Here is an 18,981-nt window from a genome sequence, read left to right on the forward strand (position 1 = left end):
TAGTCCGAAAACGTTGAGAAATTCAAAGTTCCTAAGACTTTTTCAGAATTTCTTATTCTTTCTTCAAATATTTTTTTCACCAGGGATACCATAATATTTGATTTTGGAATTCAATTCAATTTGACCCTACTCATTAAGAAAAAAATTCATTGACTAAATTTGGCAATGATACATTTTCTAAAACAGTGTAATGATCCCCTTCTAGTATAGTTATAGGAATTTTTGATGATTCTTTATCCACCAAGGTCGATAAATCATAATCTTCAGACGATTCACTAATCACTTGAATAGTAGGTCGAACTAACGCAATCGGAACATTTAATTTAATTTCTTCGGATATGTTGTAATTTAATACTGACTTAAATCGTGCCAATAAACCATTACAAAGTGTACGAGTGTATTTCTCAGAATATAAAGATACACCTTCCGGTTTTTTGGATAATAATAGGTCCACTCGTGATTCCCAATCTGGCAGAGTTTCTAGTTCATTCTAAAAAAAATATATTTTTACTCGTAAGAACTTAATAGTACTTAACTAACACACAAACCAAGTTAAATAAAAGCTTGAAAGCTTATAATAAAATAAAATTTAACACTATTAGTATACCAAACTCACCAAAATATTAGACACACTTTCTGTAAGGAACAACGATAACATCAATGCTATTAATCTTGATTCGACAGTACTGGCTGATATTTTTTCTGACATTGACATTGAGAGCAGATTACGAATAAGCGCTTTCAAAAATGTAGGTGATCCATCAATAAATAAACAACGACCTTTATGCCCCAATTTTTCTAACTGTGTTGTAATTTCTGTTGCCAATATTGAACCATATGAGTAGCCAACAATACCATACTTTTCATTTTTCGCTAATTTGGATGTAATTAGCTAGAAGTAGACGGAATATATGAAATATATATCAAGGTATATTAAATTTACTCCCAAGTTTGTAACGCTTAGAAAGATTAATGAGAGAACAAATGATATAATTATTTCATTTCCGTTTGCCCGTCCGTCCGTCTACAGGATAACTCAAAAATAAAAGAGATATAAAACTGAAATTTTTAAATAGTACTTGGGATGCTAAAAGTGAGTTTGAGTTCGTAAATGAGCAACATTGTTCAATTAGGTCTTGGGTCCGTGGGGCCCAACTTGTCAATCGTAAGAGATAGAACAAAAGTTTAAATGAATAAACTTTCCCTTATGAAAAAATATACAGCTTTTTTTTTGAAATATTTTTCGTTAATATTATTTTTTAGCCATGAGAGCACAAATAATGCTAGATTATAAGTTTCTATTTTCTCCAAAACTATAAAAGATAGCAAACTGAAAATTGATTGGCAGCTTCAAGGATAAGCTCTATTGGTTTTACATTCATACGCAACCCTTTCGAATATATAAATTCGAATTAATGTTTTAATTGGTTGAGCAAAGAGTACAAAATTATATTGACACATGTACTTACTGAGACCATTTTTTGAGTTAGAGCACTAATGTTATCAGTGGTATCCTCAAACGAAGTCTGTAAACCATAACATTGATAATTTAATCTTGAACATAGTGCTTCAAATACTAGACAATTCCCTTCAATGCCCGGAATGAAGAACAGTGGCATTGAGTTTTCTTTATTTTTGATTGATGGCAATTCTATCATCGGTTCTATATCTTCATTTTCATCACCCAACGTACGTACAAGCATTTTAAATACATCTTCCTGGGGCATCGAGTTTTCTTTCAATGTATCACCTGATTCTGTATTATCAACCAGTTGATTTTGCAGTTCGATTAATTTTGAGAAAGTTAAATTTCGTATATCTTGTGGTGTTAAGAAAAGCTCAAATTCTCTTTCTAATGTTTGTTTAATTTCGACTGCCATCATTGAATCCATACCAATCTCCGATAGTTTTGAATGCTTACTCAGTTTTGTATGATCTTTTATCCCCATAATAGATACAACAGAATCTAAAATACTTCCGCCGGCGTTGAATCCATACTTTTTCTCAGCAACCACCATACTTGCAACAACAGGTGATGACTGTTTCAAGAAAATATCCATGGCATTGAAACAGCTGTTTAAGCTCTGTTGAAGCGTTCCACCAATTTCTAATATTGTATCATTATCTTGCATATCGGCAACAAGCCCTACTTCACCAATAGCACCCCATTGTATAGCAAGAGCTGGATATCCACTGGCATGACGCTCTTCACATATACGTTCCATTACTGAATTTGCCATTCCATAATTAGTTTGACCCGCATTACCACGCCCGCAGGATACACTTGAGAATACAACAAAATGTCGCAGCTCTGGACAAAGTGTACGACTCACTTCATCTAAATATTTTGTACCCAATACTTTCCCACCAAAAGATGTTTGAAAATTTTCAATACTTTGATTTTCGAACAAGGCATCTCTTAATATTACGGCTAAGTTGTAAATACCATCAACCGGACCAAATTGTTCGGCAAATTGCAATATTTCTATGCACCCTTCTTTTGTTGAAATGTTTGCAGTAGAAACTTGTACGTTAATACCAGCAGAGCGCCATTTTCTAAAAATTCATTTGAATAAATTGATGAAGCCATTATAAAGGTTTCTAAGGACAAATTTTTTTATGAACTATAACTTACTGTATTCGAATTGATTGGTATCCCTTTCTTAAACCCTGTCTTGACGAAAGTATTAAATTTCTACAACCTCTCTGAATCAACCAATTAGCTAATTCCAATCCAAATCCACCCAGACCGCCAATGATCACAATCGATTTATTATGCTTTACGTATAATCTAACAAATAATTTGCATTGAGTTAGTTATAATTCGCCGAAATATCAGAAAAAATATATTACATACCTTGGAATTGCAGGTACCAAAACGGTTTTCTGTGCCTCATTATCACGAATTTTGATCAATACTTTACCAATGTGTTTGCCAGCACTGAGGTATCTATAAGGTGCTTCTAAATTTTCAATGTCAAACACAGTCCTAGGCAAAGGCTTAATGGCTCCGTCTTGAATGCCTTTCAATATCATTGAACGAATTACTTCTTTCTCCTCGGCTGGTGCTTCCAACGTATTATCCAACATGATTCCATGAAACGAAGCCCCACGCATAAATACTTCCATTCCAAGTTTATTATTTTTGGATAAATCAAATTTACCAATTTCCATAAATTTTCCATACTCAGCTAGACACCGAACAGATGCTAGTAGCTTTTCTTCAGCCAGTGAATTCAACACAAAGTCCACACCACGACCTTTTGTTTCACTCATAACCATTTGTTCAAATGATGTGTCACGTGAATTACCAATATGACTCTCTATAATCAGTTTTTATTTTTAAAATTAGAAGCAATAAATTTTTTAATTTTCGCTGAAAATTACCTTTAATTTGTGGAAACATTTTTTTTATGAATTCCCGTTTCTCTTGCGTTCCAACGGTTGTGAATACTTCGCAACCATAATGTAACGCAACATGAATAGCAGCTAAACCAACACCCCCCGTTCCAGAGTGAATAAGGACTGAGTGGCCCTTAGACATTCCATTTTTAATTAGCGATCCGTATACAGTCGAATAAACAACAGGAACTGTTGCGGCATCTTCTAAACTCCAATTATCTGGTACTGGCCACGTCAAGTTTTCATCATATTCAACTCTTGTTGCTTGTCCAGCGCGCGTTACTAAACCCATATACCGTTTTCCATCTGGACCAACTCCAGAAAATTCTAAGCCTTGAACACAGTCTAATGGCAACACACAATCAGGGTCAGTTTTACCTTTATCCATAAAATCACTGCTCAATTTTCCTGTCGCTAGCATAACATCTCGAAAATTCATTGCCGAATAACAAATTTCAATAATGCCTCTAGGTTTTGAGGACAGTGGCAGTTCTATCCAGGTCATACTCGATAAATCTCCTCGAGTTACGCAATTAATATAAGCTGTGTCAGTTATTGTTTTTGTTCCTAACAATTTCAAATGACGATATCCACCCCAAACACCATTCAGGTACACATTTACAGCCAAACCAAGATCTAATTGTTTTTTGTAGAATGGATCGTTGATATCGAATTCTGGTGCATTCTTATCATTTATGAACACAGCTTGAATTGAATTACTTATGTACTCTTTTCGTAAACAATTAATCAATCCAATTAATCCACTAATTGGTTCATTTTGTGAATATAAAATTGTTGGTATTTTACTTTTCATTAATTGTTGTAATTGTTCCATCCAAGGGAATTCAAGGTCATTTGTAATTTTTATTATTTCTGTAGATTTGTTAATATTTAATATCTGTTTTTTTCGTAGCATTAATAGTTTATCATTTTCAGTAAATAGTTCGCATAATATATCGTAATCAGGTATACTACAAGTTTTTGTTTTCGGATTTTCCCGTGAGATTACAAAACTATCTTTATTTTTTGAAACAGTACCAATGATTGGCAATTTCTGCAACAAAGAACAATAATATTTGTTTAAAAAAATGTAATGTAATAATAAGTAAAGCTGTACAATTAATTATTAGCTAAGTGATTCTGATCTTTGGTAACTTCTGATTCCTGTTCAAAGATTGCGTTTGTTTAAACATTTTAGTCATGCGTGCTATAATTAATTGAAAAATTTAAAAAGAAACACAGTTATTCCAAAGTTTTAAGTTTTCACTTCCACTGACAGTCCCCATGACCGACCAACTTTTTTTAATATTAAATTTAATGCTTACATTTGGATTGTTTAGTAAATCATGTGCCATAATATAATCAGCTTTGGATTCAGTTTCTAATGGTTTGTTAGAAACTTGACAATTATTTGGCAATTGAAAAGATCGACTTGAAAGAACTGTTATATCAGGTTGAATTAATGGTAGGTCGCTTAGGACTTCAAAAATTACTGGTGCCAATATATCGTTGACTTCATTATCAACCTCAACGACTTTTACTTTAACACTTGGGTTATTCTCTAAGCCGATTTGGAAAAATATTCGCATAGCATCAACAACCTAAAAATTAATATAAAAATAAATGATTTATGAAAGCCCTCAAATCTGAATATTAAAATTAGTATTATCTGAACTATGCCTTTAAAACTCTTAGAGGACGCATAATGAGATTCATTTTTCTGGTTAATTGTAACTTTACAAAAAATTAAACGCTACAACAAAATAATTTTTGAACATTTAAGAGACCCTTGGCTTTGTGCCAAGCCTGCCCTACTTAGGTATTAAAGAGGCTCTGGCATTAGGTCTCCAAGCTCACTGCCTTTGTGGAAATAAATCTGTTCTTCGATTTTTTTTTGAATCAATCCTATTATTTAATAAATATCAAATTGATACCTACCGTATATTTTTGGGAAATACAATTTATTAATGGCACAAATTCTTGTTTTTCTAAAACAGATTCAGCCAAAGGTTTACGACGATTTATTGATGTTGCCATTAAACCCTCAATTTGGATACCTCCACCTTGTAGTACTTTATATTCTTTGTAATTTGTGACGGTTATTGACTGTCTACCATCTTCGTGTTCTTGGATATGTTGGAAATGTTCATGCGGATATATTGTTAATTTTCGTATACTTGTGGGTACATATAAATATCTGGCATCTTCTTGTAATATTTGAAGTTGTAGCATATTATCCATAAATGCAGCCCACATGCCTGGTTTCCATTCAATTTGCCCAACAAAGCCACTATTATCCGTAGATAGAATGCCCTTGAACTCCCTTTGATAATTGTAGCCACGTAAGCGCAACTCTTTGTAAATATCACGTGAGTTTAACGGTAACTTGTCAGTATCATTGACAATTGGTTTTACTTCGGGCAGCTTTAGTAATTCTTTGGAATTATGAGGTAAACGCTTGAGTCGACCAGTGACAACAACTGAATCACTTTCTAAAATTTCAAAATTTCCGGTACCCTTTTGTATCATCATTTCAAATGTTAGTGTATTTTTTGTAGAGATATTTGTAGCCCGTAAAAATTGAACATCTTCAAATTCCACTGCAATATTTTCCAATAATTCTCCTTCAATTTCGGATAAGGCGTTCCACATTAAAGCTAAGTAACCAGTTGCCGGAAAAAGATTTCGACCTACATAACGCAAATAGTTTTTTTTATAGGTGTTGTTTGATTTATTAAAGTCTTCAATTTAATCGAGTTCTTTTAGGTGTGAAACAGAGGTGAAATCAAAAAATATACTAGTAAGACCAAATTTTTGATAAACCTTCTTTAGATATTAAAGCCATATATTCTTTTAAGCTCTAGAAGTCTAAATAATATGAAAAAGAGCAAGCGAGTATCCAGGAAATCATTTGGTAGGAGCGATTTGAAGGTTTTTGGATTGTTTTTGAGTTACCCTGGTGGAAATATTTTCTGCCAATAGTCTAATTTTGCCTTGCAGTAGTCTGAAAACAATTCTAAAAGAATGACTAGGTCTAAAAAATTCTGAAAAAGTCTGAAAAGATCTATGTAAAACTTATTACGCAGTTTGAAAACTCTTCTAGAAGACTTTTTCAGAATTAATCAGAGCCGTGATTTCCTCGAAAAATAAGAGTCATACATAAAACTGTAATGAATTTCATTTTAGAACACTTCACCGCATTATAGAAAACTGATCAATATAGCGAACATCATTAAAGAAAATTTTTCTAGTTGTTTCTACATCGCGAACAGCAGTTTGTTAAGTGGCTTTTCGCACTTGCTCTCAAACGAAGCCACTTGGTACTGATCCAATCGACTTATTTTAAGTTTTATGGTATCTGGTCGATTGCGCGGTAAAGACCTGTAGGGGCACCTCGTATATTAAAATTTGGATTTTGATAAAACTGACTTTTGTACACATACCATCAACTACGTGGCCTGTAAGATATTCAAGTGTTGGCGTAGTCACATCGATTACAACCGTTTTTTCCAACGATGTGTCGACCCAACTAAACCCTTCTATTGTTACTGGCCATTTTCTTGAATGTTCCCATTTTACGGTGTGTCCTATCATTGGAGTACCACAGCTTACAGGAAATTGTACTTCGGGGTACAATGTTGCCAATTGTGGATTGAATCCTTTTGTATACAAGCTATAAATTGAAAGAGACATTAGCATGAAATATGCTTACTTATGTTATTAATTATTATCTTATAATGAACTTACTTTCCAATAATATTAAAAAATGTGTTTAAATCATAATCGTTCTTTTGCATCAGTGATCCAATCAATACATTCTCTTTATCAATAACATCTTTTAACATATCAACTAATGAATTAGCTGGTGATATTTCAAGAATAACTGTATTTGATTGAATATTTTTAAAATTTGTTTTTAAATATGGAGTATTTAAAATATTGATTAGATAATCTGCTGAACATAATTCGTGGTTTTCATTATTCTTCATGTTTGTTGATTCAGTTTTACTAATCCATTTCTTTGATTTTGATTTTGGATTTGGAATTAATTTTCTTAATTCTCTCAGTAGTCCCGGCTCTAAAATATGGCTTCATTTTAATTCAATTTATTACGTTTACAAATGAAAACTTATATAAATATTTTACTTTTCGATTTCTCAAGAATTATATTTTCATCCGCGATATTTGTTGCTCGTATCGATTTTAGTCGACACAAATTTTCTCACATGTCTGTTTATTCTTAAGCAATTTTAAAAATTTTCCAAAAAGTACGACTTTCGATTAATTATTATGAAAACATACGAACATCCTTGAAAAGTTAAAGAGCTTTTATTGAATTTATGACCTTTTGTTTAAACCCTTCCCTTGGATAATTCCTACAACAAACAGCCGCGAATTCACATTTTTTGCTAACCCGGCAAATAACTAACCCCTATATCAAATTTTATAAAATTCGTTCGTCTTTTTCGTTGTTAAAGCCAAAAATATAGCCACAAATGTTTACTTTTGCATTATTAATATCAATACCAATTATGACAAAATGGCTCTTCTACATTATTTTCTATGCCTTTTAAATAAATTTTCGAAGCAGTTTTTTTTAGCATACCTACTGAACCAGAAATTCCCATGCTGTTTCTTTTATTGATATGCTCATCACTATCGATTTCTGTTGTATAGTCATTTAATAACTGCAATTAAAAAAAAAACGAAAAATTACCTTATTTGAATTATGAAAAAGAAAATTTTAAAAATAAAATAAAAATGGAATAGAAAATTACCTCATTTGAATTAAGATCAGTCACAGCCATCGACTTCCCAATCATTTTGGAATCAAACAATGCTAATCCACGATAATATGCAGCCAAAATTGTTTGCTCAGCGGTTAAACAATTATCAGCATAGGCACATGCGAATTCTCCAGTGGAATAACCAATCATTTGATCCGCTTCGATGCCAATTGCATTCAATACATCAACTAAACCAATTTGGATCGCTGTAGTTCCAAGTATTGCATACAGAGGATTATCAAAAACTTTTGGATTTGTATCAGTAATAATCTTCACAATATCTACACAAAGTGGATCTAGATATTTGTTCAATTTATGCATTGTTGCCGCGAATTTTGGTATTTGCATTAATGTTATGCCCATGCCAGCCCATTGACTTCCTACTCCAGTGAAAACATAACAAATGGCTGGTGTTGCCAAATTTTTAATAAATTTCGTTGCATGGCCAATATTACGTGGCTCACTTTTTTGTAATAGCACATACCCACGATAATCATGCTTTTTTATATTCTTCCGATAAACTTCATGATACAATCGAACGTGCTCTACATCTATAGAACGTTTTTGTAAATCTTGGATGATTGTATTCACTGCATCTTGAGTTCTAAAAATTGAAAAAGTTCCCTTGTGGAAATAAATCTGTCCTGGAACTCAGAATACTTAGTTTGAAATTCAGAAAAAAAAAATACGTGAAGTAAAACTATCACTGAAAAAGTCAAAAAAAGACGGAAAATATCAAATAAATTATTAATCAATCATTTAAGGACAGAAAATGTGAGACTCTTTCGGAAGAAATATTTTGAGTTCTCCTAGAAGACTTTTTCAGAATTATAATTAGAGATTTTATGAAAATTTAGTTAGCTAAATAAAAATTTCAAACTTTTGTTAATTGACTTACCTGCCAGATACACAAACAAGTCGTGGTAGGTCATCTGAGGGGTATCCATAATTTTTTTTCATTTTTTTAAAACGTTTTAACAACAGATGTGCATTAGCTCCACCAAATCCAAATCCACTTACAGCCATGTAATCACCATCCAATGGTGTAATTTTGTCAACAACTTCAAATTTATTTTCGATTAATCCTTGAATTTCCTTCCGTGGTATATTATAATGCAAATTCGGTGGGATCAAACCCGATTCCATGGAAAAAATACATTTTGCAATTGCACATAATCCAGAGGATGGTTCGGAATGCCCAAGATTAGATTTAACCGAACCAATTTTTAACGGTGTTTTACGATCTTTACAAAATATTTTCTCAACTGAAATACATTCCTCTACGTCTCCGACTTTAGTACCAGTGCCGTGGCATTCAACGTAATTAATATCTTTCGGTAAAATTGTAATTTCGTTATAGAATTCACTCAATAATTTGTGTTGACCTTCTGTAGATGGAAATGTAATACCTTGAGGTTTATATCCATCACAATTAGTCTTTGAGTGCACAATATACGAGTAGATACGTTTAGCATCTTTAGCACGCATTAACACCATGCATCCAATTGTTTCAGATCTTGCATAGCCATTTGCTTTTTCATCAAAAGTTCGACAAGCTCCTTCTTTTGATAATAAACCCAAACGTGCAAATTGTAAAGTTGTCATTTCAGACAAACATAAATTTCCGGTTCCAACAAGCGCACAATCCACAATACCAGCTCTCAAATCTCTATACCCGTGCTCAACAGCATATAAGTAACTTGAACATGCTGTATCCAAATTATACGATGGACCATGTAAATCTAACCATAGACTTACGTGGTTAGCTAACATTGCTCTACTATTTCCAATCACACCGTAGCCATCAACATTTGCTGGTGTATGAATCCAACCATAGTCAACTTCATTAAATGAAGACGCTGTGTAAACTCCAGTTTTTGTTCCACGTAAATCGTCGGGATTTAATCCTGCATCAATTATGGCCTCATATGTTTTCTCTAAATGTATGCGAATCATTGGATCCAATGAACGAATTTGTTCATCTGGTACATTAAAAAACTTATTATCAAACTCGCTGAGATTATTTGGATTCACTCGACCCAAATATTTTGGTATGTCAGGACTTGTGGATGAGTTATCTTCTGATATCATATCAATACCATTGTATAAATTGTGCTTTAATTCAATAATGTTGTCACTTTTTGGAAATAAACCAGAAATACCACAAATAACAACTTCTTCACCTGGCGCTGGATTCGGATACGAACACCAGTTTTGAACCATCGTTCTGAAATAGAAAATGAAACAAATTGCAAAAGTTCTAAACAATTAAATATGAAAAAAAGGTATGTATTTCGTTTTTCGTTAATATTTCGTAAAATATACTCCCACTTTCGGAAGTGGGTTCTCCATTACTTATAACTTTAATTTAACGCCGAAAATAGTTCTCTTTACGTTGTTTTTAGATTGTTGTTATATCGCCAAAACGAGTATCTCACACTAAATAACTTTTTAAAGTTAATTTTTCAAGAAGTTAGACAATTGTTTTTTACAATATTTTGGAACATTTTAAACATTTTGCTAAAACTATTTTATTCGTTTCAAATATATGTGTTTTCAGTTTGATTTAAAATAAAATTAAACCGAAAATTATTACATGTATTTTTCTATATAAAATACTTATTTTCTTTGATGTTTAGTGAAACTACCGACATGATATGAGTAGGTAGTCTGCAGTCAAGACTGAACCTGCTATTCAAAATCAAATACAGTAGAACTCCAATTATCCGAATTAATGGGGACCGGGACCCATTCGGATAATCAAATATTCGGATAATCGGAGTTTTTTAAAAAAAATTGCCATTGGAGAGAAAAAAAGCTACGTTTTGATATTGCACTATTTTTTTATTGAATTAAATGAAAGAAACATGATATTTTCACATGTTTTAAATATAAATAAAATGTACTTATGTACAAGTTTAGAAATAAAAATCATTGTTTTTTAAACATCTCCGTCAATGTAAGCTGTTTTGCGGTCTTCATCCGTTTTTGGGCAGCCAGGTCACGCATTCGCTTGACGGTGAGCAGTTGCAAGTGGTCACAAGTGCAAGTGGATGATTTGTAAAGCGCACTTAGACTTTTTTTGTACAAATTTTTTTCTGAAAGTGATTCGGATAATCGGCGATTCGGATAGTCGGAGTTCGGATAATTGGAGTTCTACTGTATACGAAATACTGACTGTTAGTGCAGGCGCTGGATGGGGTTGAGTGTGCAAAATGTGAGTACTACACTTTATCAATTGATTCTTGATCAGAAAAGTTTACGAAAAAATCACAAAGAGCCTTTTTTACGTTAAATGACCCATGGAAGCTAGAGTAACTTTTACTTGATTCAAAAAAATGTCATTTAACTGTTTCTGTGGGGGGGGGGCTTATGCAAAAATTGGACCAATGGGGTTTCTGGCATGATCCAGAATATTAATCTATAAGCTTTTCTGATCAAAAATCAATTGATAAAATGCGGTACTCATATTTTGCCCACTCAACCCCATCCAGAGCGTGCACTATGAGTCAGTATTTCGTATATGCCGAATATTTTTGATTTATACAACAGCAAGTAACCGAGACACAAATGCGTTGCAATATTTGACAAAAATTTGCCACGAAAATGAATATTGAAAAAAAAAAATGTTTAAATCAGAAAGCTATTGGTCTGTCCACAAGGCGTAATATCAAGATTTATTTTTATTGCAAAATAATACTCACATAAAATGTGTTTAGTAATAAAATATCGTTTAAACAATCTTAACAAATCAAATGTTCACTTTCAACAGCTAAGTACGATGGGCTTAAAAAATAAATACTACCTCGGAATATTTCCATCATTTCTTATTTATAACAATTTTCAATGGTAGCATTTTTACACTTTTGCCAAAATTATTTAAATTATGGGAAAATTTTTTTAATTCATCTATTATCTATCGCACGAGTAAGACGTTAATTCGAGCAAGTGTCAGTGTAACGCGTACAATAAATGGTTCGAATACGGTTATTTTGAAAATAAAATTTAACAGTCGGTTCTAATGAAACTTGTTTAAAATAAAACAAAACTCAGGAAAAAAGTTGTTCGAGATCTCGCTTATAGATAACCGGTTTGGCAGCAGATCGATTTATGAAATTTCTCTCCTAATCTAACGCCATTAGATTACTTTCTTTGGGGATGTGTTAAGTCACTGATCTACGCGTATAAACCAGAGATGATTGAACTCTTGTAAAATAATATTCGGCGAGCTATTTGCGAAATACGAGCGCCGTTCCTGCGAAAAGTGCGAAATTTTTATAAAAATCAAGAGCAATAAATTTTTAATTGGAACAATTTAGATTTGCATTTAATTTATACCCACGCAACTAGAAACAAAGAAAGATATCATCCACTCTTATAGCCACACACATGTAACAGATATTCCCATATAATAAATATAAAAAAATTACACCTAATTTGCGCCCTCGCGGGTAAACAGTGATGTTTACGAAAAAATGTTTCAAAGGTTGTTTATTTTTTTATAAGGAACATTTTTTATATTTAAACTTTTGTTCTATCTCTAACGGTTTACAAGATGGGAAAACAGAAAATTAGTAAATTTTTACAATCGAAATTCCTAAACACGCCAATAGCCATAAACATTTTGTGAAAAAAATTTCCAAAACTTGTTCGGTTTGTTTGAATACTTTGGTAAGTATTTCTCGTATCAGTGAGAATAGTTTTCTAAAAATTGAAACAATTTGTAAGGAACCATTAATAATTTAGCAATAAATTCAAATAACTAATGTTATTAACTCTCGCAATTTACGTAGGTATTGATTTTGGCCTTGACAACATTTGAATAATTTTGTTAATTTAAATATATAAATAATTTTTAAACAAAAAATAATATTACCTATTTTAAATTATAAAATTAGTTCAACAATTATACGATACAATTGTAGGTATGTATGTAGAATGAAAAAAGAAATTTATAAATTAATAATATTTTTGAATTTCAATTAAGTTTAAAATTTGGAAATTTCAAAGTTTCAAATAAAAGTTGTTAATTTTTTTATAAGGAACATTTATAAGGAACTATTTTTATATTTAAACGTTTTTTCTATCTCTAACGGTTTACAAGGGGGGTCCTTCGGATCCAAGAACCGCCCGGTCGACCTATGTTGCTAATTTACGAACTCGACTCGACTTTTTACAGACAGGCAGTCAGACGACAGACATATGGACAACCGAAAATGGACTAATGAAGTGATTTTATAAGCACCTATCGCAAAATTTTGTTCGTAGCACTAATATTTTTAATCGTTACAAATTTAGGCCTAAACTTAGCATACCCTGATATTTTTTTCATATATACAGGGTATACAGGGTATATATATACAGGGTACACGCAGAAAATCGTAGAGGAAAATTTGGCAATCTCGTTAAAAGGAAGCCACTTACGAAGTGTCAATTTTACACGCTTATCAATAAAGTTTTCTTTAAAACGATTTTCCATAATTTTAAACAGAGTTGATTCAATCATAGCATTATGATCATAGTAGATTCGATCATTTTAATTTCAAATTGTAAATTTAATTAAATAAAATAAATACAGTTTTTTTTTTTAACGATGTTCCAGCATGGTATTTGCAGTTTCTATGTTAAAGCAATGGTACAATTTTTTTTTCGACAGAATTTAACGAAAAATTAAATTTAAGAATTTAATAATGCTTACTATTAATTCCCAAAGTTTCAGAAATTTTGACCGTTTAAAATGGGAAATAATTATGCCAACGTCCCAATTTCAATCAATTTACGTCAAAATTAATATCTCGAAAGTGAAAATTAATTTCTAAATTTTTTTTTTAGAATTGTATTGTATAAAAATTTTTTTCTACTTTTTCTTCAATATATAATAATATCATAAAAAATAGTTGGAGAGACCGGACATTTTACATGCTTTAAATGGGACATGAACCTCAAAATCGCGAACTTTGTCTTTAAATATCTCGCGATCTAAACGGTCAAAAATTATGAAATTTTAGGAATTCATAAATAAAGCTATTATAAACCCGAGAAAAAAAATTCGGCCAAATCTGTCGAAAAGTGATTTCATGCTGGTACTACCTTAATAATTAATATCGACGATCGAACTTAATTTCAACAAGCGTGTAGTATTCAATTTTTTCTATTATAGTTATATCAGTTTTAATAATCAAAGTAATGAATAATTAATAATAAAAAGTATTTAATTAAATAACTATACATTTTATATTAATATACATTTTACTTACAATAAGTTTTTATGACTTTTAAAACATGCTTTGTTACAATAAGTACTTATAATACGAGTTATAATAATTGTGTTACAATTTAATTTCTTATAAAAATTTATCGTGATTATTTTCGTAAAATTCTTTTAGTTTAAATTTCTGAACTTTCCCTGATGCTGTTTGCGGAAATTCATTGACAATTGCAATATATTTAGGAATTTTGTATTTAGCAATGTTGTTCGAACAAAATTCATTCAAATCATTATAAGAGAAACTACTTCCAGGTACAATACGTAAACCAACGGCAACTTCTTCACCCAATCGTTCATCATTTATACCAAAAACCTAATAAAAGAAAAGAAAGACTATCTATACATGGTAGTTCAAAAATTAACTCAGTCAATTGTTTGTTTTCATTGATTTTTAGCTAGATTTAAAAAAAAATTAAAGGAAATAAATTAATTTACTTGGCTCTCGATAATATTTGGATGCGTGTTTAAAAAATCTTCAATTTCCTTTGGAAATATATTTTCACCGCCTCTAATGATCATATCTTTTAAACGTCCAACAATTTGTCCATATCCATTTTCATGTAAAACAAATTGATCCCTAAAAATATTTTCAGTCAGTTGTTGTAAAACAGAGTGGAATCAATAAATGGGATATTACCTACCCTGTACACAACCATCCGTCTTTAGTTTTTGTTTCTTGCGTCTTCTCGATATCATCGAAATATTCTAACATAATGTTGTAACCTCGAACATGTAATTCACCGGGGGTCCCAAATGGTACTAAATCTCCATTTTCATCAACCACCTGCATAAAACATGTAAAATCGGATATTAGTTCCAGTATTTCCTTTTAGGCTGTTCCTGCTAAAAACTATTAATGAGGGACCTTGCTTCTCCGTCACTACAGTTATACTTAAGTGTATTTACCCGGTCAAGTTAGACATAAAAATAGTAGTCAGAAAAAGAAAATTTACACGGAGCCAAATATTGGTGGAGACCTTGGTACCTCATTAGAAATAATTTGCAAAAGTCCCCACCGATCCCATTTGCGCTAAAAAAGTTATTTGGTGTCAAAGGTCAAAATTTGAGGTTTTTTGGATTTTATTTCAAAAACGGTAAGTTTTATCAAAAATATAAAAATTGTAAATCGTAAAATTGTCTATAAAAATGGTCCTCATACTCCAAACCTCCAAAAATTTTCTCGCACTAAAGACAGCATACCTTAGCTTCTAAATGATCTTGAAGATGTCCCACTGTTTCTGTTGCATAATGTTCCGATTCTTCTGGTAGTGATTGGAACAATACTGCTGAAGATTCTGTCATACCGTACGCTGACTGAAAATAAATTATAAATTATGACTAAAAAATAAATTATGTCGTAAAAGTAAAGTTGCTCCCAATTAAAAATAATAATAGTATTATTATTTGCCAATAGATGTTTTGCATTTTTGTGGGAATATTAATCTTACCTTGACAACTTTTGCTTTTAATACACTTTTCATATCATGGAATAAAATTGGTGAACAAGGTGCTGCAGCGCTCAGTGCTACCTTCAATGAATTTAAATTAAGTTTGTGCTCTTTTTGCAAATTAACTAAATCAATGTACATTGTTGGTGTTCCATTAACAAAGGTACATTTTTCTTTTTCAATTGCTTCTAAGGTTTTTAACGGTGTGTATATTTTTGCTGGCACTACGAGTGTTGAACATGTATGCAATGCAGGAAGCATTCCAACAACTGTTGCATACGCGTGGAAAAATGGTGTTTGTACACAAATTATATGTTGCTCATCGAAAAATTGAAAACGTTGAGCTGCATAAAATGAATTATTCACATAATTAAAGTGTGAAAATAATGCTACTTTTGGACTTCCAGTGGTTCCCTAAAAAAAATAATTTTTGATTAGGTATTATACCTTAATAGTCTAATAAAATTAAATAGAATATCATGGTAATAAAGAAATAATTAATGCATCTTTGAAATTTTGTATAGATGTTTATTAGGTTGAATAAAAAAGTCGACCTCTCAGGGGCGTAATTAACTCCCTTTTTGGGGAGTAGTTGGGAGTTTTAATCAGTTTTTTTACAAATTCAAAAAGAAAAATAAAAAAAAAGTTCAATTTAAAGTTCTAGCTGAAGTATTTCTGCACTTACTGAAGTGAATTGCATGCATAACTCGTCACTAGGTTTAATTTTTCTTTTTGATTCTTCCAATAATTCCTTGTTATAAGTATTACCCAATTCCAAAATGTCTTTCCAGCGATAAATTCCTCTAAAAGTAATTATTTGTTTTAGTTTAATATTATTTGTTATGAACTTAAGAATATAAGGACTTCCCAATTTAGGGACTTTAATAGTCCCTAGTCTTAACTTTTTTTAAAAAAAATATAAGTGAATTAACTTTAATATACGTACGGTAAATTATTTTCTGTGGATACAATAATTTTTTGTAAATTTTTAACATTTGCACAATGTAATTGATCAGCATTTGAATTATTAATTTCTGGACATAATTGTTTTAATATTTGAAAATAGTTTTGTTTTTTGTAAGATTCAATGGTTATTATTCCAGACACTTGTGACTTTTTTAAAGCATATTCTAATTCAGGTAACTGATACACGGGATTAACACATACCTTAAAAACAATAGAATTTTATTATCTAAAATGGGATATCAAAATCAACATCACTGGATCAGAAATCGAAAATTTGGGTGAATGACGAATTTGTACCTTACTGGTGGATGAATTTATTATCAATCGGCATATATATCAAATTAATATTGTGTTTCGAGTTGGAGCCACAACTCCAAAGGAGAAAACTAGCTCAACCAGCCGTACCCTTACAAAAAACCACTCCAGCTAACGCTAATTGACCCTATTAACGTTAGTCTGAGTTGAGTTAGCACAAGATGGAGTAGGTTTTTGGTCTTTTTTGGAAGACAAATTCTAACGGAAATTACAATATTACGGTGACATTGTACAAAAATGTTAAACTTACAGAAATAACTCCAATTTTAGCTGCACCTAAAAACGAAATATACCAATCTAATGTATTTGGGCCCCAAATTGCCAATTTATCACCCTTTTTAAATCCAATTGACAACAAGCCAGCTGCCCATTTATTCGTCTAAAAAATATATATATATATATATAGAAATATTTATCAGATTTTTCAGCTAGTCAGCTATCTTTAATATGAGAACTTACAATATCATCAAACTCTCGAAAAGTGAGTTTTTCATTTTCTTCTCGAAATATAACCGCATTTCGATTGGGATGCTTATCTGCAGCCCATTTGACTAGATCCCCAATCGTATTGTACATAAACGGTATTTTGCCAACATTGTGTATGTAACTGTAGCCTTTCGTCGGCGAATTGTGAGTCCTGCCAGAAGTAAAACAAAAAATTCATAATTTCAAATCTTGAATACACTATACAATAAAAATCAAGACCATACTATATTGTGTGCAAGTGATGCTTATAAATTTGATAATATAGATATCTCTCTTCAATCATCAATACTTTAACTATAGTCGTATCTGTTCATCAAATGATGGATCTTCGATGAACTCATAATTAAATTAAAATTTTGTGTTTATATCATCGCGGTAACCTTATATTTTGATGGTATTATTATAAACTACAAGATTGTCTAAATATTTTAGATAGTTTTTTATCACATTCTCTAGATTGTTTAGAAATAAATATCCAATTGAAAAAGATAACACTATATGATTCAACATTTTTCAAGGCAACTTTGAACGATTAAATAATAACAAAAAACCCGATGACCTAGGAATTTTTTGTGATTATTGGAAACTTTGTCAATCAAAAAATGTATTTATAATGTTTTATTGAAATCCCTAGTATTATTCAATCCTTATCTCTTTAAATTAAGTACCTACCATCTTTTTAACACATACTCTTGTTTAACAACAATGAATTCGAATGTTTTTATGAACTTTCCAAAAAAATTTACGCGTATCATTGTATACTGAATTGTTTTTATATAGAATAAATAATAATATACTACTTTACATATTTTATAAATATATAAGAATTATTATTTTACAATTAAAATAATTTCGTAAAATGAATTACAAAAATTTGCACTCATAGTAATTATTAATATAAAGTTTAAAATTAAAATGTTTGTTTATTTATTATTACATGGTATTTGTTATTATAATTAGAGAATAATCTTATTTATATATTTTTACTCTAGCAAGTTTTTTTTTGTCCTATATTCTTATCTTCCTTATTCCTTTATCAAATTCCATGATTTCACTCATTTTCAAGTTTATCATGTCTAGGTTCGACGAAAAATATACTCACGGTCTAAAAATGTACCGCTTAGGAAAAATAATAAATTTATTAGGCAAACATGTGAGTTTTTACAGATACTCTAGACATATAATTCTCAAAACAGTATTAGATGTTCTCCTAATACTCTCGACAAAAATTACTACTTTTAAATACATGTTTTTCTAATATTAATTTACGTACGACCTTTTGATCACTTTGACCACTTTGTTACGAAAT

General features: G+C 31.0%; 2 protein-coding genes across 3 annotated transcripts; both read right to left on the reverse strand.

Annotated features, from left to right (window-relative positions):
• Positions 1-111: 111 nt before the first annotated feature.
• LOC123295028 (fatty acid synthase-like) lies at positions 112-11,971 on the reverse strand. The gene is made up of 14 exons (XM_044876228.1): positions 11,894-11,971; positions 9,088-10,416; positions 8,181-8,793; positions 8,009-8,090; positions 7,150-7,480; positions 6,846-7,075; positions 5,341-6,092; positions 4,728-5,003; positions 3,388-4,456; positions 2,858-3,323; positions 2,636-2,791; positions 1,470-2,556; positions 617-892; positions 112-490 (listed from the first exon to the last, which is right to left on the reverse strand). The coding sequence occupies exons 2-14, from the start codon at positions 10,410-10,412 to the stop codon at positions 134-136; spliced, it is 7,020 nt and encodes a 2,339-aa protein (XP_044732163.1). The 5' UTR covers positions 10,413-10,416; positions 11,894-11,971; the 3' UTR covers positions 112-133.
• Positions 11,972-14,478: 2,507 nt separating this feature from the next.
• Positions 14,479-18,433, reverse strand: LOC123295309 (medium-chain acyl-CoA ligase ACSF2, mitochondrial-like). 2 transcript variants are annotated; one of them, XM_044876604.1, is made up of 10 exons: positions 18,345-18,433; positions 17,646-17,823; positions 17,437-17,565; positions 16,852-17,072; positions 16,591-16,708; positions 15,906-16,319; positions 15,658-15,771; positions 15,099-15,241; positions 14,893-15,034; positions 14,479-14,770 (listed from the first exon to the last, which is right to left on the reverse strand). In XM_044876604.1, exons 1-10 carry the CDS (start codon positions 18,425-18,427, stop codon positions 14,534-14,536), a joined length of 1,779 nt encoding a protein of 592 aa, XP_044732539.1. In that variant the 5' UTR covers positions 18,428-18,433; the 3' UTR covers positions 14,479-14,533. The 2 variants fall into 2 exon arrangements, with proteins under 2 accessions (XP_044732539.1, XP_044732540.1); XM_044876605.1 differs by lacking the exon at positions 18,345-18,433 and adding an exon at positions 17,897-17,918.
• Between the last annotated feature and the right edge of the window lie 548 nt (positions 18,434-18,981).

The sequence above is a fragment of the Chrysoperla carnea genome, chromosome 3 (genome assembly GCF_905475395.1).
Source record: "Chrysoperla carnea chromosome 3, inChrCarn1.1, whole genome shotgun sequence".
NCBI lineage: Eukaryota > Metazoa > Arthropoda > Insecta > Neuroptera > Chrysopidae > Chrysoperla > Chrysoperla carnea.